At 45.3% G+C, this 25,258-nt stretch overlaps 1 protein-coding gene across 7 annotated transcripts in view; it reads right to left on the bottom strand.

Annotated features, from left to right (window-relative positions):
• LOC135210824 (acylamino-acid-releasing enzyme-like) overlaps window positions 1–25,258 on the bottom strand; it is a 59,629-nt gene that overhangs the window by 11,937 nt on the left and 22,434 nt on the right. For all 7 annotated transcript variants that reach the window (XM_064243696.1, XM_064243693.1, XM_064243691.1 and 4 more), the window contains 2 exons: window positions 24,166–24,308; window positions 4,646–4,820 (listed from right to left, as the gene is read on the bottom strand). In XM_064243696.1, coding sequence (XP_064099766.1) covers window positions 4,646–4,820; window positions 24,166–24,308 — 318 coding nt within the window. The remainder of the gene's footprint in view (window positions 1–4,645; window positions 4,821–24,165; window positions 24,309–25,258) is intronic.

Raw genomic sequence — 25,258 nt, forward strand, 5'->3', positions numbered from 1 at the left:
CGAGACTGCCTGGTGAACCAGACGGTCACTGTCCGTCAGTGCGCCGTCTGTCCACCGCAGCGTCCACCATCTCTCCTGGGAAGAGAGACGTGGAACTCCGTAAAGGTCCGTTGCGAAGTCCAACGCCGCTTCACGCCCGGCCGCCCTGGAAACCGAGTAAGGACAGCGTCCTTCGTCGGAGAACCAGGTTGGCCCACAGGTTCACGTCTGGTGGGCAAGGAAGGAGATGGCTCTTCCCCAGACTGGCAAAGTCTCCTGAAGGCAGAGTCATCTTCGGGAGAAATTCCCCCGGAGTTGGCTGCGACCTTAGATACTGTGAGGGACCACAGATCTAGCCAGGAGACGGCCTGGAAAGCTGCATGGCGGTAGATTCCCAGGCCGAGTGCCCTCTTGCTGCGAGAACCACAGGTTCTCGGACAGGAGCTGTTGCAGAGACACACCGGAGTCAGCCTAGCTAACTCCGGGTTCACTGTTTGGGCGGCATCGGGTCTTCAGATGGCACGTAAAACCGCCGCTGTCGTAGCAGAGGAGGTGGAAGCAGCTTGCTCGACCTGCCAGACTGAGCGAACCGTCTTGTCCGGAGACAAGCGATTCAACCTGGTCCAGCACTGAGTCCGCAACTCCGAACGCGGCAAACCCACCGTCGGTCTGGGTCCCTCTTCGGGCCCCAGAACGACTCGAGCCCGGGACGTGGGCTCGGATGGTGGGAGCGGCGATCCTTCCCCGAGGTCGTTGTGCTGACGAATCAGCGCAATAACCTCGGCAAAGTTCCTCTGGATCTCAGGAGTGACTGCATCCTGCGGAGTCGGACCGTCCAGTCCCCTCAAACAGGAGCACCTCCCGAGACCCTCCTCCCTCAAGGAGAGGAGCAGCGACAGCCCCCTCTCGGTCTCCTCCAACCACCTGTGCGTACGACCTGCTGGTCCGAGGACCGAGCCTGGTACGTACGACGACGTGGCGGGATCCTGAGGGGCGCACCCTCACGATCACTCCTCAATACCTCGCCCCTCCCGGTGTAACCCGAGGAGGTTGAAGGTATGGGAGAGGAAGACCTGACGCTCTCTCTCGCTCGCTGGTAGAAACCAGCGGGCTTGGAGGACTGCAGGTCGATCGCCAACCCGCTGGTGGCGTTCGATCGAGCTGCAGACCTAGTCGAGCCGTCTCGCTGTGGAGAACGGCTGGAACCGAGAACAGCGGCCCCGGTCTCGTGTGTCAGAGGAGCTGTTGCTGGTCGCCGTACCCGATCGCTCTCTGTGAGAGCGACGGTCAGGCGACGGCGAGCTCCACTGTCACGGTGAGAGGTGCGGTGGTATCCTCACGGTGTCGTCAGTTCGCTGGTACCAGCCGTGGCTGGTGCCGGCGAACGGGGGGACCTCTTCCCAGCCTCAGCCCGTGGCCGGTCATGGACCGTCACGTCCGCCCGGGTAGCCAGCTGCTCGCCGCGCTGAGAGCGAGAGCTGGGCCTGGTGAGAGTCGCAGTGAGCGGCTGTCACCAGTCTTTCCGCTCCGTGCCGTGAACCTGACGCTGAGCGGACTCAGAGGTCTGGTTCCTGGCTGCACGGTCGCTGGTAGGCGACCGTACACTCGGTACCTCTCGCGAAAACGAGCGGCCGAGCCGGACCCTGCTGCTGTGGCCGAACCACTGACAGCAGGTGAGGAAGTGCCCGAAATGTTTCCCTTCCGCGAGCACCGGTGTAGCCGGCACCCCTCTGGTCCCCGTAGTCTTTTCTCCTTGCGGGAGAAGAGACAGGTCCTGCTCCCGAAGGAGCAGGGCGACCAGCGGAAGAACCCCCCCGTCTCACCAGAGCGAGACGGGCCCTTAGAAGTTCCCGAAGGAGACTTCTTAGGGGGGGGGGAGGCGACCTTCTTCTTCTTAGGCGGGGGAGCCTTAGAAGAAGAAGGGGAAGATCGGCGGGCAGACGACGACGACGACGAAGAAGACGATGAAGACGACGACGGACACAGAAGAAGATTGAAACTACCGACGACCACCTTCCTCCTTCTTCTTCTTCTTTCTTCGTCAACCTCCTCAGGTACCGACGTCAGAATCTGTCATCCAGGACGGAGCCGGGGCTGCTGTTGCCGAAGCAACAGGGCCCACCGGACGTAACCCTGTCCGAACCAGAACCATAACATCGGGAGGGCTCATCCGGCGCCAGGAACAGGCAACAAACAGTCAGCAGGGTTGCGAGCATCACAGGAACGGCAGACGAGACAGCAGGAGCAGGTACAGGGACAGCAGCGGTGGTCACGGCAGGTACGGCAGACTGTGTGGGCGGTCCAGATGGCGAACCAGCGGCACAGACGTCCTAGGTACCGGTGGGAGGTCCAGGGGCGAGCTCTTCGGGCACATGAAGTCCGGTCGCGGCAGCACGGCAAACCCAGGTGGCGGCATCACACTCCCCCGAGTTACGGCGACTGGCCCCTGCACCGATGTAGTGGGTGTTACAGAGACCGCGTGCTGGGTGTACACCAGGTGAGGAGGTGAAGCGTAGCCGGGAGTTGTAAGGGTCGTGGTGGTGGTCGTGACCGTTGCATGGGTGACCGCCACGGAGCCAGCGAGATGATAGAGCAGCCCCTGGACACTCGCACGCCCTGCAGCCCCAACGATGCCCCAACCACTGTCCAAGGTCATCCTTCGCGGCAACCGCACCTGAGGAGGCAAAATTCAAAAGTCGGGTGATTAGAAGGATCCTCTACCCGCTCGCGCGAAGAAGACGAACGGATAGAGGACCCAGAGTACAACTCTACGCAGGGGTATCTAGCGCCCTCCTCCACACTCGACACGTCAGGAGAGGAGAAGGACCTAGACCACCCCTCCCCCGAAGGGGGAAGGCGCGAGACGTGGAAGTTGAGCGGGCGGCAGGAAAGAAGACGAAGTGTCCGTCACCAAAGGAGTCGCGGGAGAGCTTTCCGACGACTCCTTTGCAGGGCCTTCGCTTCTTCCTGCCCTCATACAAAGTCCACTGCGCCTCCCGACCAATCATTACATACATCACAGGGCTCGGCTCGGGTGCATTCGCGCCCCCGACACCGAGCACACAAAATATGAGGGTCAATCTCCGGGAACGATCGGAACTTCCCGCATTTACGCCCTTCGATACCCGGGCAAAGTCTCCGTGGGGTAGCGAGGCGAGGAGATTCCATCATTAATAGATAATTGATTGAAGCAATTAATATGAAAAGAGAGAATGATTGTACTTACAATAACTCTTTCATACACAATTACAACCAAATACTCAGAAAGCAAACGACGAGAAGCGGGCAGAGAGCGTCGAACACACACGTCCATCCACTGCGAGGCCGAAAGCAAAAGTGATTTGTTTACCTCCCAGTCGCGCGCGCGCGCCTGTCGGACAAGCAGTTAAACTACCGAAACCCCTTGTTCGAAAGCTTACGACCTATCAGCTGCCGCTAGTACCTTCCTATTGTAAAAGGACGAAGGTTGTATGCCGTGTCGGAACAAAAATATATATAAAAAAATTTTGACATTCGGTCAACTTTAACTCGTCAGATATGGTCGAAAACTGCATTTGTAAGCTAATATTCTTACAGTATAGTAATATTCAATCATTTATCTTCATTTTGAAAGAAATTTGAAGTCTCTAGGACAATATTTATATTTATGGTGAATTTTTGAAAAAAATATTTGTTTACGTCCGCGCGTTACGAATTCATGCATTATTTTGTGATAATATTTTCTCTGTGTTGCTTTTGTCGTTTTACAATGTGTTATATACCAAAATGATTGCAATTTAGTGTACATTACAACGAAAAAAAAAGTAACTTGTTATCTTTAACCGTTTTGCGCACAGCGAGATTTAAATACAATTATATTATGAAATTTCGTTTTTGCGCTATCATATATCGCATTATTTATATATGATAATGATAATTTTTTTCATTTCTGATGGTTGCATACTAAACTTCAGGCAATGACAAAAAAAGGAGCCAAAAATGAACTCTTAATCTTAAAAAACTAAGCGCGCTGTGATTTTTGAAAAAATATTTTTTCCGCTTCCGCGCTCACTCTGAAACGTCTCCGGCACACGGGAGACGTTTTTTTTTTACCGCTTCGGCGTTTAAGGGTTAATCATATACAAAATCTCACTTGAAATTCCAAGGGGCTTTGCTGATGGCTTCCTCTATATCTGGACAATATACTCATGTGAACATAAAATAATTTGATCAGAAGTAAAATTAGAGATTTATAGTTTATACACATTTAGTTAATACACAAGTGATCCTAAGTGTAATGGAACTGGACATAACAGCTGTTAGTAGACTAAACAAGAATTTGATGATACTGTACCGAATTCTTAAAAATAATTTCTATGAATGGTATGACTAGTATTGTTCCAAACAGATAATTGTGCAATTAGAACCTCAAAAATTCAAGAAAAGATGCAATGCACTAATACCCTGACAATATTCACCTTTTACTATTGATTTTTTTATTCTTAACTGCTTATTTCTTAGTTTAATAACCCATCTTTTTAATCTCTTTTAATAAATGATCTCTTCTTTCTGCATTTACTATTACCTCTATCATTTTTTCATATGAACACCATAGTCTTTGCAAGCTTAAATTTCAAGTTAATGGCCCTTGGAATGATAATAATAACTAAAAATGCACAATTCTTACCAATATTTACAATATATGGCAGTATATTATCTTGGTGATAAGATGAAAATGCAATACGTCTGCTATCACTAAGCCAACAGCGTTGAGGAATGCCACTGTAGCCGTAAATGCCTTTGAAGCTGTAGCCTTCTTCAATGACCATTGTTCTAGGAACAATGTCAATTACGACTTTTTCCTGCAAAATAGAGAAATAATTTTGAAACTTATGAAAAAGTAATTAAAATATATACCTAATTAATAAGATCTAGGACATTACATAATTATAATATTATAAAGTTAAACTTGGTACTACACTGTATTGTATTTTTTTTTAATACACAACATAAATCTGGGAAGAAGGGTAACTAGTCTTTCCATATTCATATCTACATGCAACTCTCCTATATAATTCAGTAATGTTCCCCAAAAACAGATTGTCAAGTGTCAGATCACATATGCAAGCATTAACATGGATTTAACAGGGATTTGTTCCTAACCACTTAACAAATTTAATGCTTTCGTTAAATAGCTACCAAGCAACTCTAGAGCACTAACGTGTATTTAAAATTCATATTGAGTACATCCAATTACACTTGTAATTATTTATAGAAAACATTTATGTATCCTTTGCAGTAGTACTGTATGGTACCATACATGTAATGTATACATAATTATATAAAACAGAAAACCATTTAACCAAAACAAAATCACACGATGAAACAGAAATGAAAGAAAGGCATAGGAGAATAGGAACTAGACAGAAACAAATAAAATCATTTAACACGCAAAGCCACCTACCCACCCAACTCTGGGGAATGTACATGGTATGTGCAATGAACTTGACATTTATGTACAAAGGACAAGAGACACTTCCCACTCTTGAGATTTGAGTTTGCAGGGCAAGTAAGACTGTTCAAAGCTCTTCAAGAGTATGGACTCTCTACTGAAGCAAAGGGGTCTATGCCCTTCAGCCAGATCGGGGAAAGAAACCAGCTGTAGCTCTTCAATGCAGAAGCAGAGAGGAGTTTATCTCAGAGGCAGTAGACTAGAAACTCAGTGCTCTGCTGAATAGTGGCAATGAACCCATCATCAATGTAAACCTCCATGAAAAGGTTCTCTCTGGAAGAAGATGCTAGATGGTTATATTCAACTGTGAAGTGTGAGAGATTGCATGGACTAGAGATACCTCAGCAAGTGTGACCGTGAGTGGCTGCCAAAGCAGTGTGGGCCACAGGCATAATTGACTTGGCACCTCAACAAGAAGGCTCAGCAGATCTAGATCCCACTCGGCTCAGCTTGTGGCCAAAAATGATCCACCATGGACAATCTCAGACCCAGAGGGACTAACACATAGTTTAACCTCTTCCCGCTCAACCCTGTGTATTCTCGGGTTTAAGATAACGTTCATATTTCAGTAAGCCCGAGTATACTCGAAATTCTGTTATATCTTTCCTAGCAACTTCCAGTAAACTTGGCTGTTGTTTATAGTAGTCTCCCACTATAGAAAGCTGTTTTCTATGGATACAAGTGCATTTTTTTTAGAAAATTGCAGCTACATTGGTGCCAGTTGGCCATTGGAGATGCGTCCTTTCATCAGGCAGGATTTCTATTGTTTTTTGTGGATTTTCTTTTATTATAACTATATAACCATCATGAGTAGTGAGAGTGACAGTGATACAGAGTATTATGATGGAATGGACGATTCAGGGAGCGAAAGTGATGGTGATATGACGTCAGAATACTCTGATACTTCAGATGAAGATGATGACGATAATGTTCCTGATAACCAAGGCTGGCAAAGAATAACAATTACATATGATAAACCCCCTCTCCTCCACAGCCTGCATTTCCCTTTATTGGTGATAATATAATTCATCATGTATATAATACTGAAGATGATGAAGAACTACTATATTCAGTATTTGAGTCATTTTCTTCTTGATGACAATATTTTAGGACATTATTGTTACAGAGGACGAACGGAATGCTGAACAAAAGTTCAGTGGAAAAATCAGAAAACAGAGAAAAAGAAATGGCATCCAACATATCGGAAGAAATGAGGATTTTCCTAAGTGTTATTTCTGGGCTCAGCTCGTGTCGGCCTATGAAAGATCCTTAATATCATTCTTCTAGGTAAAATTAGCCTAAAATTACCAGAGAAAAACAAAATTAAGAAATGTCAGTAAAAAACTGACTCGCTCACTCTTAAAAAGAAGTGTCGGTTATGATAATAGGGGCGAGTGTGGAACACTACCACGAGACAAACACCAATTAGAACTTCCTATCAGAATCCCCCCAAGAGAGAGCTGATACCAACGGGCGATGCAGCCTCTACTACTACTACTAGAGGACGCCACGGACAGCAGCGCCCCTAGCGGACATCCTTAAATTTTAGCGCTAGCGTCAAGACGCAAATTTTTCCTTGTGCTGTGCTATCTCAGGATTTATCCTTATATTCTACAATGGAACGCTCTGCAATTGCCACGGCTAAGTTAAGTAACTCATAAGTAATATTTTACCACTTTTTTTATCTTCCAGGTACCAGTATTTTCCTCTTAATAGGTCTATACGGTTCCCCTGGTTGTCTCGTGGCGGCCATGCTGCCTCGTAAGAATTCCCGGTCCTCCATACTGGGACTTCTTATACTTATGGCTTACTTTATCACGTTCATTGTTTTACATCGAGTTTTAGCTAGTTTAGCCCTCTACCATTCTCTAGTTCGGTATTTTAGGGCTATTATTATTTTTTATTCCGGCCCAGCATCCCGGCTCTTGTCTCATCGGCTATCGCTGGCTCCGAGTAGGCTTCTGTTTCTTGGAACAGTCTGCCTCCTCCTGGGCTTCTTTCTCTTTTTACTAAAAGTGTCTCTTCCATCTTTTCGATGTATATTTATTTTATTTAGGGTGTTATAGGCTAGCCTAGGTGCTTGTTCCTTGTATTGGTACAGCTTGGTTCACGTGGCCCTCTCACGGTTGTGTTGCTCGCGGCCTAGGCCACTTGCGGTCACGTGTTCCATCGCACCTTACCCTGCCCCTGCCCTCCCTTTCTGGTATAGGGAGGAGCTGGGGGACCCCTTGGTTGTCTTGACAACCCTCAGTCGCCTTCTCTCAACTCCTACTCGGAGGTGGCAGGGTTTCCTCCCAGCGGGGGGTTATAGGGCGACCACTCATGAGGTACAGGGTCTCCATGCGGTAGCCGGTGAGGCGGGGAGGAGTTAGGCCATCCCTCCCCCCTCTCTCGCTCCGCCGTGTTTCGCCGAGACCATCCCTCCCCCCCTCCCCAGTTGCTCAGCACCTCCCTTGCTATACGAAAGGAGCCTTCCGTCGCAGCCGGGGGCACTTTGGTAATAGGTATCTGGCTCCGCTAGCGGGCGGGGCAGGGCACTACTAGTGGTCGGTTGCTTGCCTACTATACCTTATATCTCTCCCCCGCTACCGGAAGGGAGCTTACTTCTTACCTACGCACTCTTCTAGTAGACGGGCGGAGAGAGGTTTGTTTTATTATTATTAATTTAAGGATATACCCTAATTGTACAATATTTTACAATGAATTGTGTAATATTATTATTATCTACCATCCCCGCTATTTTCCGTCGTGGTTTCCATTACCACCACTCCTGGTTGGTTTCCTTTTGTGTCTCCGCCATCAGCGGAGCCATAGCTAGGATACCAACCTGGTTACCACACGTATTTTGCGGGGCTTCTGGTTTAATCTAACTTTATCGCTCCGGCACCAGCGGAGCATCTGTTAGACTGTAAGTGTTTACTTGGTACTCATGTACTTTTCCACTTACAGGCTACCAACTGCCAGGTCCCAGCGTGTAACGCGACGCTGTTCGACCCCTGTGGACATGATGAGTGTAGGTCTCACGCCCCCTGTGCCACGTCCTACAACGAGACGATCGTCTGGCACCCTGAAGCCTGCGCCATCTGCTACGACCTGGTCGGTCAGCTGGGAGATGGGGTAAGTCCGTTATAGGCTTACTTATCATTTTACTAACAACTTTTAGTCGTAAGTTTGTTAACCCTGTTCCACCATTGGCAGCTAATCTCGCCTTTCTTTCAGGCTACGTGTGAGGGAAGTCGCCCTCGCCACCCTGAAAGCGTGGGTGGGCGGCTTCGGGAAGAACGCCGCCAAAGGCCAGCCCTACATTCTGGATAAGAAGCTGGCCGTCCAGATCTTCCCCGCGGGCAAGTCGACGGGTTACGTTGACCCTTGTCCGCTGCCCCCCCCGCTGATAGCCTCCATCCAGCAAGACCTCCAGCAATCCTTTGGGGTCGTAGCCTCCCAGGAGTCGGTCCCGGACGTCGCTGCCCTGGACCTTAACATCGAGCCTATGGCGGTAGGGGTGGAGGATTTGTTGGTTGAGGAGGTAGGTGTCGGCGCGCCCAAGTCTTTCCTTGGGTGCTTCTGGATCTTCTCCTGTCCCCTCTTCTAGTGCTTCATTCCAAGGCTTTGTGGGATCTGAGATCCCTACCCGCTCTCCCGCTCTCTCTGTACCCCCAAAGGCGAAGGGACAGAGAGAACCGAAGACTCTAGCCAAGACGACTTCTAAGAAGTCGTCTTCGTCTTCTTCGGCTAAGAAGTCGTCGACTTCCTACGCCGATGCGGTGAAAGCAAGGCCGAGCTCTTCTCACCCAAAGAGCTCCAGAAGCAAGGCTTCGAAGGAGAAGGCTCGCGCTCCCGCCGAGTCACTGCCTTCTCCCGCCTCCACCGCTTCCACTCCGGCTACGCCGGTAGGGTAGCAGGTACTAGCACCTTTGATCCCTCTGCTTCCAGCAGGGGTGATGGAACAGGTGGGCGTGCTGGTGGGCTCGCAAATCTCCGCACTGGGGTCACGGTTCGAGCAGATGTTTGCACAGTTGTCAAACACTCGTCTCAATCTGGCCAATCAATCCAAGATCTCTCTAACAGAATGAGAGAAAATGAGGGACCGAGTAGCTGGGCTATCTCAGGTTCTCCCCCAGTCTCCCCAGCGTCAAGCACTGGGATTCTTCAACTCCCGCCATATGACTCTTTGCCAGCTTTCTCTATGGAGAAACCCATGGAGAGTAGCTGCCTACGCTCCGTTCAAAGATGGAATGATCCTCTATCTCGGAGTGTGGAACTCGAAGGATTGAGGACTTCGAGTTTTACCCTCCGGGTCTGACGCAGCCTTTCATTGGTTATGCTAGGCTGACGCCAACGGCTCTGACGAGGGAAGACAAGATCTCTAAGGAGTCGGTCCTGTATAGTAGAGATCACGCTCAGCGGGAATGGGTTCACTGCCTTGAGGACTGGGAGTGTACGAACACCAAACTCCAGGCCTACAAGAGTCCCTTCACTATTTTCGCGACGGAAGAGGAGGTTTCTCTTCCGTTCGCCACGAAATTAGTGGAGAAGTACCCTTCAGGCAGTCCTCAAGGAGAGCCCATCCCACAGTTGAGGGTCGGAGTCTACTTCTCCGCTCTTCCCGGCCTTCGGAGAATTGTGGAGAAGGAAACTTGCCAGCAGTACGTTCACGCTTGGTAAGCTCAAACCGGACTGCGCCATGGACCAGTTCGGCGAGAAAGTAAAAACTACCAAGGCTGCCGGATTCCCTATCCAGGGGCAGAGTTTGATGCGCGAACCAGGTTTGGCAGGTCCTCAATTCCCTTATAATCACGGAAAGGCTGCCCTATCTTATGCTACGGAAACCGCTGTTCAAGATTCTGGGGCGAAATCTCAGTTCCAGACGGCTTCTAAACGGACGCTTTTGACTTCTTCCAGGCTAGGAGGAACTGCCGGAAGCATGTTCTACAAAGAGTGTACCATTAGGCATGAGCCATCAATAGATCTTTGGCCTGCTAGCATGTGGGGAGCGGATCTCTTCCCAGAGTCCGCGGTTAACGAGGTACACCATGAAGCTGCTAGGCTCAACCAGAGCCTTTAGTAGAGCTAGGTGGGGTATTTCCTCAAAGAGGAAACAGGAATCCGTTCCACTGCTGGCAAGAAACAGAAGAAGGCTGGTAAGAGGTTCCAGCCATATAAAAAAACTCCAGCAACAGCAGCAATTTGTGCAGGCGGTCCCGGTTACCCAACAGGGACAACCTGCCAGTTCAAAGCAGAACCAGCCTATCCTCCTGTTGCCCCGCAATCTCAGCCATCCACTTCCTACGCTATCTCGCCGGCCTTCAACCCTGCATATGAGGCTCAAGGCTACACTCCAGCCGAGAGGTAGGGCGAGAGGTTACTTTCGTCAACGTGGCGCAGGAAGGGGTTACGAGAGCAGGACAGTTCAGAGGAGGGCGTGGTGGCCAACACGGCCCATCAACAATGAGGCTCCCCACCAAGGTAGGAGGGAGGCTGTTCCTCTTCCGCCACAGGTGGGGGTTCAGCAATTGGGCACAGAGCATAGTGTCCAAAGGATTGGGCTGGAGTTGGATCAAAGATCCTCCTCCAATCAAATCATTCCATCAGATACCGTCAAAGGAATTGACAGATTACGCGGAAGAACTCCTTCAGAAAGGAGCTATTGCGAGAGTCAAACATCTAAAATTTCAAGGTCGCTTATTCAGCGTGCCAAAGAAAGGCTCAACAAAAAGAAGGGTAATCTTAGACTTGTCAAAGCTAAACTCTTTCATTCGTTTGCGACAAGTTCAAGATGCTTACCCTCTCGCAAGTAAGGACCTTACTTCCGCGTGGAGCCGTCACATGCTCCATCGATCTTACAGACGCATACTATCATATCCCTATAGCCAGGCACTTCCGCCCATTCCTAGGATTCAGGCTAGGAAATCAAACATTCTCATTCAAAGTGATGCCCTTCGGTCTGAATGTAGCCCCCAGGGTATTCACAAAAGTAGCAGAAGTGGTTGTTCAACAATTGAGAGCTCAGGGAATCATGGTAGCAGCATACCTCGACGATTGGTTGATCTGGGCACCAACAGTCGAGGAATGTCTCAAAGACCACCAAAAAGGTAGTTCACTTTCTGGAACATCTGGGGTTTCAGATAAACAAACGAAATCCAGACTTACTCCGGAATCTCGTTTTCAGTGGCTAGGAATCAATGGGATTTGTCTTCCCACAATCTGTCAATTCCAGTGGCCAAACGGAAGGAAATAGCAAAATCTGTCAGACAATTTCTCAAATGCAAGCAAACGTCAAGAAGAAACCAGGAGAGAATCCTAGGGTCTCTTCAGTTTGCTTCGTGACGGATATCCTTCTGAAAGCAAGGCTGAAAGATATAAATCGAATTTGGCGGTCAAGAGCAAACTCCAAATATCGAGACAAGTTGTCCAGTAATCCCACAGATCCTCCGCAACCAACTACGGCCTTGGTCAAAAGTAAAGAACTTAGCCAAGAAAGTACCCCTTCAATATCCCCTCCCAGTGTTAACCATTCACACGGATGCATCCCTGTCCGGGTGGGGGGATACTCTCAGTTCAAACAGGTTCAGGGGACTTGGTCAGTTCAATTTCGCCAGCTCCACATAAACGTGTTGGAAGCAATGGCAGTATTTCTTACTCTGAAGAGACTGCTTCCCTGAAGAAGTCTCATCTAAGGCTAGTTTTGGACAGTGCAGTAGTAGTTCATTGCATCAACAGAGGAGGGTCCAAATCCAAGCATGTGAATCATGTCATGATAGCCATCTTTGCCCTAGCAAACAAACACAAATGGCATCTGTCTGCCACTCACCTGGCAGGAGTAAGGAATGTGATAGCAGACGCCCTGTCCCGTCAGTTCCTCTGGAATCAGAGTGGTCTCTGGACGACGGGTCATTCCAGTGGGTAGGCCGGAGAGTCCCAGGTCTTCAAGTGGATCTCTTCGCCTCACAAGCGAACCACAAGCTCCTTGCTATGTGGCCCCCAAACCTGGATCTCTGGCTTATGCCACGGACGCCCTGTCGTTGGATTGGAATCAGAGGAGAATTTATATTTTTCCTCCAGTGAATCTTCTCTTGAAGGTCCTAAGCAAACTAAGGTCTTTCAAAGGGATAGTAGCTCTGATTGCTCCGGACTGGCCAAAGAGCAACTGGTATCCTCTCCTTCTGGAATTGGGTCTCCGACCTCAACGGATCCCCAATCCCAAGCTATCACAATCAGTACAAATGAGGACTGTGTTCGCTTCCTCAGGAATTCTCCAGACCCTAACTTTATGGACTTCATGAAGTTTGCGGCTAATAAAGATGCTGATATTGATCCACAGAATATTCTCTTCCTGGAATCAGATAAGAGAGAGTCAACCATTAGACAATATGACTCAGCTGTTAAAAAATTAGCATCTTTCTTGAGAGAATCGAACACTACAACCATGACAGTTAACCTGGCTATATCCTTTTTCAGATCCTTGTTTGAAAAAGGTTAGCAGCTAGCACTATTACCACTCATAAGTCGGCTTTGAAGAAAATCTTTCAAGTAGGTTTTCAGATAGATCTGACTGATTCTTATTTCACATCTATCCCCAAAGCCTGTGCTAGACTTAGACCTTCTCAGAGGCTACTACAGTTTCATGGTTCTTAAATGATGTCCTCAAACTAGCTTCAGATACTGACAACTCAGCTTGTACATTCATAATGCTCCTGAGGAAGACATTATTCTTATTAAGCCTAGCCTCAGGAGCTAGAATTTCAGAACTGTCGGCTCTATCCAGGGATGCGGGTCATGTGGAATTCCTCCCATCAGGAGAAGTTCTACTTGCTCCGGATCGTAGCTTTTTAGCTAATGAGGATCCTCTTGCAAGGTGGGCTCCTTGGAAGGTTATCCCACTTCCACAGGATCCTTCTCTCTGCCCAGTATCAACTCTTAGAGCCTTTCTATCTCGTACTTCTTCAAGATCCTCAGGTGCTCTCTTCATGAGAGAAAAAAGGTGGTACTTGTCAGTAAAAGGTATTAGACAACAAATCCTTTACTTCATTAAGCAAGCCAACCCTGAATCATTCCCAAAAGCACATGATATCAGGGGAGTAGCCACCTCGATTTAATTATTTTCAACATATGAATTTTGAGGATCTTAAAAAGTATACTGGATGGAAATCCCCGACAGTCTTTAAACGGCATTATTTAAAGTCCTTGGAATCTTTAAAGTTTTCAGCAGTAGCAGCGGGAAACATAGTTTCCCCTGATACTGTATAGTAGTTGTAGTATAGATCCAGGTCTCCTTTCTACCTACATCAACCAAACATGCCTCACCCTATCGCCCAGGCTACTCGAATATCATAGCCTTAGCCGTTGAATCATATAGTGGATTGTCCCTTATTTTTTTTTTTGCTAGGGACATCCACACTTGTACTGATAATGTACTTCAGTGTACCTACCCTTATTTTTATGCTAGGGTAGGACAACAATATGTTTGTATATATTCACCAATTTTGTATTTATGATGAAACTTCAGTGTACCTACCCTTATTTTTATGCTAGGGTAGGACACAATGTGTTGTATATATTTTGCAATACTTGGATTAATGATGGATTTCAAGTGTACCTACCCTTATTTTATGCTAGGGTAGGACACATGAGTTTGTATATTTTGAATTTGTTAAGTAAATCCCCTTTTTTCGTTATATTACATGCATCACTGTAATTTACTGTAATTACCATTTAAGTACTTTAAGATACTAACGTTCTATTATTTTACTCTTTAGTATAAGTTAGTTAAGTGCTTAGTTTGTATGCTGTAATTGATTTACTTATATTATATCCATCATTTTCATACTGTTTTTCATTGTCCCTTTTTTGTTTTTCATCTTGTCTGTTTCTCTGGTACTCTTTCATAGGCCGACACGAGCTGAGCCAGAAAAGGGATTTTGACGAAGGGAAAAAATCTATTTCTGGGGTGATTGGCTCGTGTCGCCCTATGAAACCCCCCCTTTATGGGTTTATTTCCCCCCTTGCAGGACAAGATGTATTTAGTTGTTTTATTTAAGGATGTCCGCTAGGGGCGCTGCTGTCCGTGGCGTCCTCTAGTAGTAGTAGTAGAGGCTGCATCGCCCGTTGGTATCAGCTCTCTCTTGGGGGGATTCTGATAGGAATTTCTTTAATGGTGTTTGTCCTCGTGGTAGTGTTCCACATCTGCCCCTATTACATACCGACACTTCTTTTTAAGAGTGAGCGAGTCCGTTACTGACATTTTCTTAATTTGTTTTTCTCTGGTAATTTTAGGCTAATTTTTACCTAGAAAGAAATGATATTAAGGATCTTTCATAGGGCGACACGAGCCAATCACCCAGAAATAGAAAATAGATTTTTCCTTACGTCAAAATCCCTTTATGCAACAGAGGATTGTGAAAGAAACCTGAAGAAAGCAATACTGGTCTAAGATGCCTTTGTTACATACACCAATTTTTGCTAAAATTATGCCACATCGCAGATTTTGCAAAATAAAGCAGTATTTGCATTTGTCAAATAATGAGGATTTTGACCCTGCTACTCATCCTTGCCCAAAGCTCAACAAAATCTGGAAGTTTTATAGTAGCATTGTTAGCAAATTCAAAAGTATGTACACGCCTGCACAAAATGTAGCTATAGATGAAAGTCTTTTACTTTATAAAGGACGTCTTGGTTAGGTACAATATTTGCCACTAAATAGAGCTAGATTTGGGATAAAATATTTCATGTTGTGTGAATCAGAATCGGGATATGATTGGAATTTTGTCATTTATACAGGTCAAGGAACAATGTTTGATAATGATTATGAAGACCTTCCCGTGTCTTCAGAAATTGTTATGACGCTGATGAAGCCATAACAATGGATAACTATTATAACTCTCCCCAATTAGCAGATTTACTGACAGAAAATGAAACAGACGTATATGGCACTGTCCGTGTTAGTAGAAAGGAAATGCCCTCTGGATTGAAACAAGAAAAACTGCAGAAAGGCGGTATGGTGGCTTACAAAAGAAGAAAAGTAGCAGCAATAAAATGAAAGGATAAGAAAGATGTTGTATTACTTTCCACAGTGCATAACACAGAAATGGTAGAAACAGAAAAAAAGAGGAAAATTGGTGAAGAAGCCTAAACTAGTTATGGACTACAATAACACAATGGGAGGGGTTGATAAAGTAGATCTACGTCTCCAGGATTATCCTCTTACAAGAAAAAGGAGAAAGAGGTATTACAAGAAAATATTCTTTCATATTGTCGACTTTGCATTGTGGAATTTTTATCTTTTGTATCTCAAATCAGGAGGAGAAGCAACAGCTCTAAAGTACCGTCTTCAAGTGATAGACGAGACAATAAAAAAGTACCATACACCTATGATGTCATCAAAAGTAGGACGACCAAGTAGTGTACCTCACCCTCTTCGTCTTACAGAAAGGCATTTCCCAGATGTCGCGCCACCTACAGAAAAGTGACCCTACAAGACAATGTGTGGTTTGTAGCAGAAAGCGAGATGCAAATGGAAAAAAGCTAAGGAAAGAAAGCAGATACTGCTGTTTAGTGTGTGATGTAGCACTGTGTATAACTTCTTGCTTTAGGATATGTCACACGAAGGATAAGTTTTAGGAAAAGATGAAAGAATTTATTTTATTTTATGTTCTGTACAGGAGTAAATACAATTATTTTCAAAATATAAAGCTGAAGTAGGTAATACAGAAAGAAAAGTATTATTCATTATGATGAAGGTAAAACATGATATTGTTATGATACAATAAAGTTTGTTCATACTTACCTGGCAGATATATATAGCTGTAGTATTTTCTGAAGTCCGACAGAATTTCAAAAACTTCCGGCACACGCAGTGGTCGGCCAGGTGGTTACTACCCATTCCCGCCGCTGGGAGGCGGGTATCAGGAACCATTCCCATTTTCTATTCATAATTTTTATTTCCACTGTCCCCTGAGGGGAGGTGGGGGGTACTTAATTATATATATCTGCCAGGTAAGTATGAACAAACTTTATTGTATCATAACAATATCATTTTGTTCATGAAACTTACCTGTCAGATATATATATAGCTGAATCCCACCATTGGAGGTGGGAAGGGACAGAATAGAAGGATTTTGGGAAACAAATGCATGCAGATGATTTACATCTTGGTTCCACCTGTTAGCATAGCTGGCTTCGTGGTTATTGCCACGTAAGTCTGCTTGTGCTACTAGAGTTGCCAGCGAGGTAGAGACCTATATAGCTGGTGCACTCCAGATGATCTGTCAACAGGGGCGAGACCACGACGTGACTAGACCATATTGACCATACCATGAGGGCTAAGAAGTAAAATAAATATATATATAAATATATATATCACCACCTGACCAACCTAGCCAAAGTTAAGGTGTGTTAACTAAGGCTTAAGAGTTAAGAAGTCGCCGTTGTCGGCGACTCAACAACTAAATTAAGAGCTCTTCCTAACCATTTTCTACAGGATAGGATGAGTGGTACTTGCTTGCCCCCAAGTTGTGTCTGCAGACACATATGGCCCTAGCGAGCAGCAGATCTCATATGCCATCTTCACATCTCGCAGGGAGTGTGAAGTGAACACAGAGTTGCTTCGCTAAACATGGTAACTCAGGATGTTGCTGAGTGCCATGATATGTTGAAATGCTTCCGAGGCCGCGCCCTCACCTCGTGAGCATTCAAATCAAAAAGATTTCAAATCTTTGTGCAAACACAATGAAGGAGCTTTTTTGAAAGAACTCCTTAACAATAAAGCCAGGGTGTTCTTCGATATGGGCAAGTCTGGTCTTTTTCGGAACACTGCAAATTGCCCGAAGGACTTCGACTTTCTTGAGTTTATGTAGATAAAACTTGAGAGACCCGACAGGGCACAGGACTCTCTCTGGCTCCTGCCCAAAAACTTGTGCCTCATCCTTGATTCCAAGCTCCTGGCCAAGAACAAGACGGGTTTCCATTCTTAGGCCACAACGGAAGGCTTAGAGAACACACGCCTTGTGTTCTCTAACGCCAAACAAAACTGGTGACGATGGCTGAAAACCTCACTAACCCTCTTTGTCGTATCTAGGGTGGTTAGAAAAAGGCCTTCCTGATCACGTGCAAGAAGTTAACAGGTAGGAGAGGTTCGAATGCTTTGACATCAAGAACTTCAGACTACGTCTAAGTTCCATATTGAAAGCTTCGATCTGGACATGCACAGTCAGTCTGTCTGTACTAAAGTCAGGTGACCGACCAGTTGACCAGTCAGACGAATCAAGGACAGCAAGGCTGTTACCCTGAAGACCATAAGGCACTATTCTTCGCTGAAGGATGAGTGTCTGGACTGCCTGGGCGATTCAAGCTAAGCAAACCTTGGGGGGTGTATGAACGCAACCCAACATCGTTAGCGAATCAGCTCCTGAGCAACTCCTGACTCGAGCTTCTGGTGCCAGGAGAAAGGAGCGAGGAGCAAAAAGGCGATTCAGTCCCGAAGGACGAATGCAATGACAGTCCAACCTGGTCTCATGTTAAACAATCATCGGGGATGTATAAACGCAACCGACTTCGTCAACAAGAAACTCAGGGCTACTATATGTCGCCTGACCTCGCACGAGTGTCTGACTCCGAGAAAACAGGTGAGACAAAAAGTAGATGGTGAGCAAGTTTCGAGATTCCACAGAACTCAAAGATCGTGAAGGGCTTTGTTGTTTGACAGAAGCAAATCTCTGAGCCCAAAGGCCGCCAACAACATATTTGCGTATTCTTTAATAGTTGTGACTGCCAGCTTATCCCATTCTTCAAACGGAAAGGGAAGACGGTAATCTTATGCTGTCAACATCTCGATAGTCTGAACGTAGTCAGACTCAGAGCGGAGAGGTTATAGGTACCTTTCGTGTTAGGGTAGACCGACTCTCTCGGAAAAGGTCCTTGGAAAGTGAACTAGGAAGGAAGTGACCTCTGTGAATCTAGGATCTTGAAGGCCAACATGGGGGCGATCAGCGTCATTGTCGCTCCCTGTGACGTCATAAATCATCTTATTACATTTCCTAAGCGTTTGAAAAAGGGGAAAAGAGACTAAACATCCATCCCCGTTCAGTATCATAGGATGGCGTTTAATGGTACCGCCTCCGGATCGAGAATAAGGGAGCAGAGAAGAAGAAGCCTCTTCGTCCTCAACATAGCGAAGAGATGAATGAAAGGACGTCCCTAAAGTCTCCACAACTCTCAACATACTTCTAAAGAAAGATTCCACTCGGAAGTCAGTAGTTGCTGCCGTCGATCGAGACAATTTGTACGGACTTTTGCAATCCTGTAACGAACCTCTAGAGGATCGTTACATTCTACGCCTGTTGTTATAATAGGCTCTTTCTCGTAAACCTGAACAGGGACCGAGAGAAGATACTTCCTAAGATATGAGAGAGCTGTGGAAGATCAGAGTTGATATGGACCACTGGTTCCAAAAACTCGTTTCGAGGACTGTAGGGACGACCGAATTGCTTCCACTTCTTTCAGATTATGATCCAGGACATCTGAAACCCTCTCCAGATGTCCGGCACCTTCTTTCTATCACCTCAGGTGATACTTGACGCACTGAGATGTTCAGAATCATTCCTAGATCTTGAATAAAATTTCAGTTTCCCGGTAGGAAAAAACTGTAGAGGTCTGAATTGCAGTCTATTCAGGGAAACAAACTTCTTTAGGAAGGAAATGGTCCCCAGCAAGCTCATCCATCCCCACACAGTATGTTTACTTCCCTAATAAGGCTGCACTTTGCCTAAGCAGGAGAGCATATAATAGTGCAATGTTGCGGTAGACTCGTAGTCCTATACCGTGCGGTAACGAGCACCGAAAGGAGTAAGAGATATCTCTGTTGAACATAGTAAGGCAAAACGAATGCAATGTTTATTCATTCATGTAAGAAATCCCCTCAATCTTAGGCTAAAGTCCGTGATTGTAGGGCAGAGATACAGTTAGTCAGTCAATCCCGCAGGAGAGAGAGACGTAACCGCCAGCACAGAGATACGGTTAGTCACTCAATCCCGCAGGAGAGAGAGACGTAACCTACCGCGTATGACAGCGAACGAGCTGGTACTGGCTCGGTTGGACTGGAGGACAGTGACAGCAGCAGCTTACGATCATCGTCTCTTAACTTTATGCCTGGTTGCCAGCTACCCTATTCTACGAAGAAATAGGTCCGTTATTTTTGAGCAGAAAGAGACTCTCAAGCTGGTATATTTAAGCGAAACAGAAAACGCTAAATATATAGATGCGTTTGTGTCGTCATAACAATACCATACAACGGTAAAAGATAAATCGGAAACTCCTGGAAGGCTGCAGGGAGTAATGATTAAATGTCCTTAAAATAATAGACAATAGACCTCTCGGTTGCCATCCGAAGAGGTAACTACAGCAAGCGTATATGACTTGAACCAACCAGTAGTAAAATAACACAAGGCAAAATATAATATTATATTACAATAAAGTTTGTTCATACTTACCTGGCAGACATATATATAGATGAATTTGGAAATACAGCTACATACATAACTGACAGGCAAGTTTCATGAACAAAACTTAGAGAATCGAAGCGGACAGCTCAAGCTTCTTATGTTATTGGACATAAGCGTTCATTGACGTAGTCTACAAGTCTATTTCTTGTACGAGTCTGCGAATGATGAATGAGAGCTCTTCCGAATCTTGTCAATAAGAGCTTATCCGCTTACGCAATATAAAGTTAATGAGATGTTTGTCAATGAGAACTAACCCATTTACGGGACAAAGATATTTTGTCAATGAGGGGATGCCCACTTACTTGACAAAAAGATAGTATATTGTCAATGGGGGAAAGTCACTGAATTGACAAAACGTAATCCAGGAAGTCGAGCATTTTATTTTTCCGATTCCCATCTCAAACGAGGAAGGGGCAAGAATCCTGTTAAGAGACTGGGCTTACGGCAGGTAGAACGACGATGTTCAATTCGGCAGCGTAGTCCTGACTAGGAACTAACAAAATCTATCATCTGAAAAGCCCTTTCAGATGGGCTAAAAAGCTTGCAAAATTATCCTGGGAAGAGGAAGAAACTCTCCAACCAGCTTCCTCTCCCGTATCACAACTAATGCCTGCTAAAGCTTCAAATTTATTGGCAGTATGGCAAAGGAAGTCCTGTCTTGCGCTTTCCCTCTTTTTGATGAGTGCCTTTGCAAGAATCCTACTGAACGTTGCCGAGAGTCCTGACGTGCAAGACGTCGAGCTTTTACATAACCCGTAGCTGCCTTACAGGAAAGTCTTGACTGCGGTAGAGCAAAAGAGATCTTTCCTTGAGCTTTCCATAACTCCATCCAATCCTGGACTTTACGAAAAGCAATATTAACTGACAGAGACCTCTAGAATTCACGTTGACAGAGACCTCTAGAATTCACGTAACCCGTGGTCTTGCTGGGTTTCGAAAACGAAGTTGCCTTTTCACTTTAAGCTTCCACCGAAGCACTGCTTACTTCACATTCTTCGCAGGCGAGGTAGAAGGGATCACCGAAGGTAGGTAAAAAATCTTTATGCCCAAATCAGCTTGAAGAGTTAAAAGAAACGTTCAGCCAGGCGACACACCTGGCGTGCGCTGGCGCCTGGCGCATGCTCGGCGTCGTCCACTGGCGCACGCTCGGCGTCCACTGGCTCGCGCTCGGCGTCCAATTGGCGCGCGTTTGGCGTGCATCCGCGTGCGCTTAGCGTGCACCCGCGCACGCCTGGCGTCCATCCAAGCGTCCCGTTCAAGCCGAGCGTCAAAAGAAGCGTGCAGAAAAGGGTCACGCTCCTGACAGGCGTCAATGCAAGCGAGAGAAACTGCCTTCAGGGAAGAGCGAGAGACATCTCAGAGAAAACCGACTGCACGAAGAAGTCTCAGGTGAAGGGTTGATCGTGTGAGAATACGAGGGGCGAGGGAACGCCTTCTTATTCTCACAGCAACAAAGCTAGGACGTCCGCGCTCAAAAGCGTCCTGCTACTATGACTTGCTTTCCCTTTTCTCGGTGGAAAGACGTACACGAGTTCAGGCGACGTTCGCCTTCTTACTTCTCACTGCAACGCATGACGAGAGAGAGAGAGAGAGAGAGAGAGAGGATGTGAAGCGTCCTCTTCTATAAAGCTTCTATTTAGAGGGCGCGAGTCCTTCCGAAAGCTCCAAATCCTGCGCAGGGAGAACGCTTCGGAGGACGAGAAGCAATCCTTCAGGATTCGTCCACGTGCACGCACTTTGGCAGCCTGGGAGTATCTTCAGGTCTGCCGAAGGCACGTCAGATCGGTGGGGGTTCCTCGTAACCCTCCTTCGGCTTTCGACATGCTCTCTCCCTGTTCCTGGGAGTCAAGCAGAGGTCCCGGCCTACAGGCGAAATAAGGCCGATCTGACGCACCCTCCACTACACAAGGGGCACTATCACTGCACTTAGCCACTTCACTTTTGCTCTCCAAAGCCAGCACTTTCGATTCTAAGTTACGAATCGATAGAGTATCAGAGAAAGGGCAATACCCTCTACAGACACTGTTAAGGGCCCGAAGGCAACATTACAGGGTTAGGAGTAACAAGTTAACAACTACAGAAGTAGCACTCTTCACCACAATGATAGGAGAGCGAGCACCTTAGATTCCAAGATACAGATGGAATCTATAACGTAAAGGGCATTACCTCTCGAGACATATTTATAGCCCGTAGGCCATACTACAGGGTTAGGCAAAATAAAGTCTACAGGTAGGTTAGCCTACCCTGACTTTTGTTTACTGATTAATTGTGTACATACGAATCATACGTCTTCCTTACGGAATTAGACAAAGTCTCACACTCCTTACATGACAAATCTCAACAAAGAAGCAAGACCCATAGCCCTCGTGCATATCAAGTGCGGAACTACCGAAGCTTTTGGTAGCCACACCCTATCTTAGCAGACAACACCCTCTGAAACTAGCCTAACTAGATTCAGATATACAAAAATGAATCAAACTCAAATCAATTTAAGATAGTGTATGCCTAGCCACAAATCCAAGTAAATAAATCAAAAGACAATTAGGATATTTAGCGGCAATGAAGTTTCCAAAATCTTAAGACGGAGGTACTGAAAACAGGTGTTTCCAGCACCGGCGACAGAAAAATTATGAATAGAAAATGGGAATGGTTCCTGATACCGCCTCCCAGCGGCAGGAATGGGTACTAACCACTGGTCCGACCACTGTGTGTGCCGAAGTTTTTGAAATTCTGTCGGACTTCAGAAAATACAGCTATATATATATCTGACAGGTAAGTTTCATGAACAAACTTTCATTTCAATTTGTCCTTTTCTATTACTTTCATAAAGGCAAGAATCTTACTCTTTTTGTGATAATGAGACCTTTTACATTTTCTGTGGAAAGTATTATATTCTTGTCATCATATTTTTTTCTTCTATGTTAGTACCAGGCTTTACTTTATCATATTGCATTTTTTGCTCCTTTTATTTTCTTTTGAAGATCAGTTATGTTATAAAGTTTTAAATTTATCATGTGTAATTATTTTGTTGTAATATTGAAGAATTATGAAAGAATAAAAATATAGATGAAAATGCAATAAATATATTCTTTATTTGTTATTTTCCTTGTTTTTTATAATTTCCGAGAAAACTCGGCCTTGAGAAGTTATGTAATGGTTGAAGACTATCCTGACAAAAAAAAATTTTTTGGAGTTATATTCGAGGTGATTTATAACTATAGCATATACTTTAGAAATAAACAATAAAAAAAAATGCTTCATAAAGACTGGAAGTTGGGATAAAAAATGTGAGAGGGAAGGGCTTAATCACAAGAAAATCCTGCAATATATCTGTACGTAATAGGCTTAAAACTACAATATCAGATATAAACAATGAGACTGAGAAAGAAAATGACATAAGAGGCTAGCCTTTTGGTAGTGACTGCATTAGGCTTTAGAAAAATGAATCATGTGAAGGGTAATGCCCCTAGAATATAAAAAAAAACAAGTTTTACTGTTTCTCCTCCTTTAAAATAATGCTAGAACACCAATAGAAAGCTACATAATATCTCATAAGTAGGAAAGACCATAAGGATTAGGGAAGAATATGATCTCTTACATATAGATACATCTTATATGCTGCTAAAATATAGTAAATTGATAATATGAACATCATTCAGAATGGAAATGTTTTCATCTCACTGTAAAAGTGATGAGAATATTCAATGCAGTAGTACTACTTGTCCTGATGTATGGCTCGTCCACCTGGGCACTGACCAGAACAGAGGAGAAAAGGTTGGATGCTTTTGAGATGAAGCTGATGAGAAGGATACTTGGCATTAAATGGGATGATTATGTTAGAAATAAAGACATCAGGGTGAGATTGAGGCAAAGGCCAGTCAGTACCAGGCTGAAGAGGGGAAGGCTGAAATGGTTTGGACATGTTGAGAGGATGGATGGGAATAGAGACCCCAGGAGAGCACTGAGAGCTGTACAAATAGGAAGAAGACCGCTGGGCAGACCAAGAACGAGGTGGATAGACATAATTGTCAGGGATCTTGAGGATGAAATCCAAAACTTAGAGGAAGCAAGGGAAATGGCTCTGGATAGAGACAGATGGAGAAGAACTGCATCAGCCTTATGCCACTGGCCAGTGGCGGGAAGATAAAGTAAAGTAAGTAAAAGTGTGTAAACAATTCATAACAGTTGAATATTACATACCTCTTTACTAGGCCAGGAAACGAGACAAAGCTGCGCACATTTGGCATGAGGTCCTCCAACTACTGAACGCAAGAAGGCAATTTTCGTACCATCTGGACTCACTCTGGGTGTTCTTATATTGCTACAACCTTTTGATATTTCACCTAAAAACAAAAGAAAACATTCCTGAAGACTATAATAACATTTTCTACAACCTAATTAATATTCACAACCTATCTTGAAAGAGAGACCCCTCTAATTATGTCAGCAAACATGATATTGTAATGATACAATTAAGTTTGTTCATACTTACCTGGCAGATATATATATAGCTGTATTTTTCCGAATCCGACAGAAATTTAAACACTTACGACACACGCAGTGGGAGTCAGGTGGTTAGTACCCATTCCCGCCGCTGGGAGCGGGTATCAGGAATCATTCCCATTTCTATTCATAATTTTTATTTCCACTGTCTCCTGAGGGGAGGTGGGTGGGTACTTGATTATATATATCTGCCAGGTAAGTATGAACAAACTTAATTGTATCATTACAATATCATTTTGTTCATGAAACTTACCTGTCAGATATATATATAGCTGAATCCCACCATTTTGGTGGTGGGAGTAGACAGAATAGAAGATTTTAGGAAACATATATATGCAGATAATTGATATCTTGATTCCTTACCTGTTAGCATAGCTGACTTCGTGGTTACTGCCGCGTAAGTCTGCTTGTGCTACTAGAGTTTGCCAGCGAGGTAGAGACCTATATAGCTGGTGCACTCCAGATGATCTGTCAACAGGGGCGAGACCACGACGTGACTAGACCATATTGACCATACCATGAGGGCTAAGAAGTAAAATAAATATATATATAAAAATATATACACCACCTGACCCACCTAGCCAAAGTTAAGGTGTGTTAACTAAGGCTTAAGAGTTAAGAAGTCACCGTTGTCGGCGACTCAACTACTAAATTAAGAGCTCTTCCTAACCATTTTCTACAGGATAGGATGAGTGGTACTTCTTGCCCCCAAGATTGTGTCTGCGAAACGTATGGCCCTAGCGAGCAGCGATATCATATGCCATCTTCACATCTCGCAGGGAGTGTGAAT

The sequence above is a fragment of the Macrobrachium nipponense genome, chromosome 4, assembly GCF_015104395.2.
Source record: "Macrobrachium nipponense isolate FS-2020 chromosome 4, ASM1510439v2, whole genome shotgun sequence".
NCBI classification, from domain to species: Eukaryota; Metazoa; Arthropoda; class Malacostraca; order Decapoda; family Palaemonidae; genus Macrobrachium; species Macrobrachium nipponense.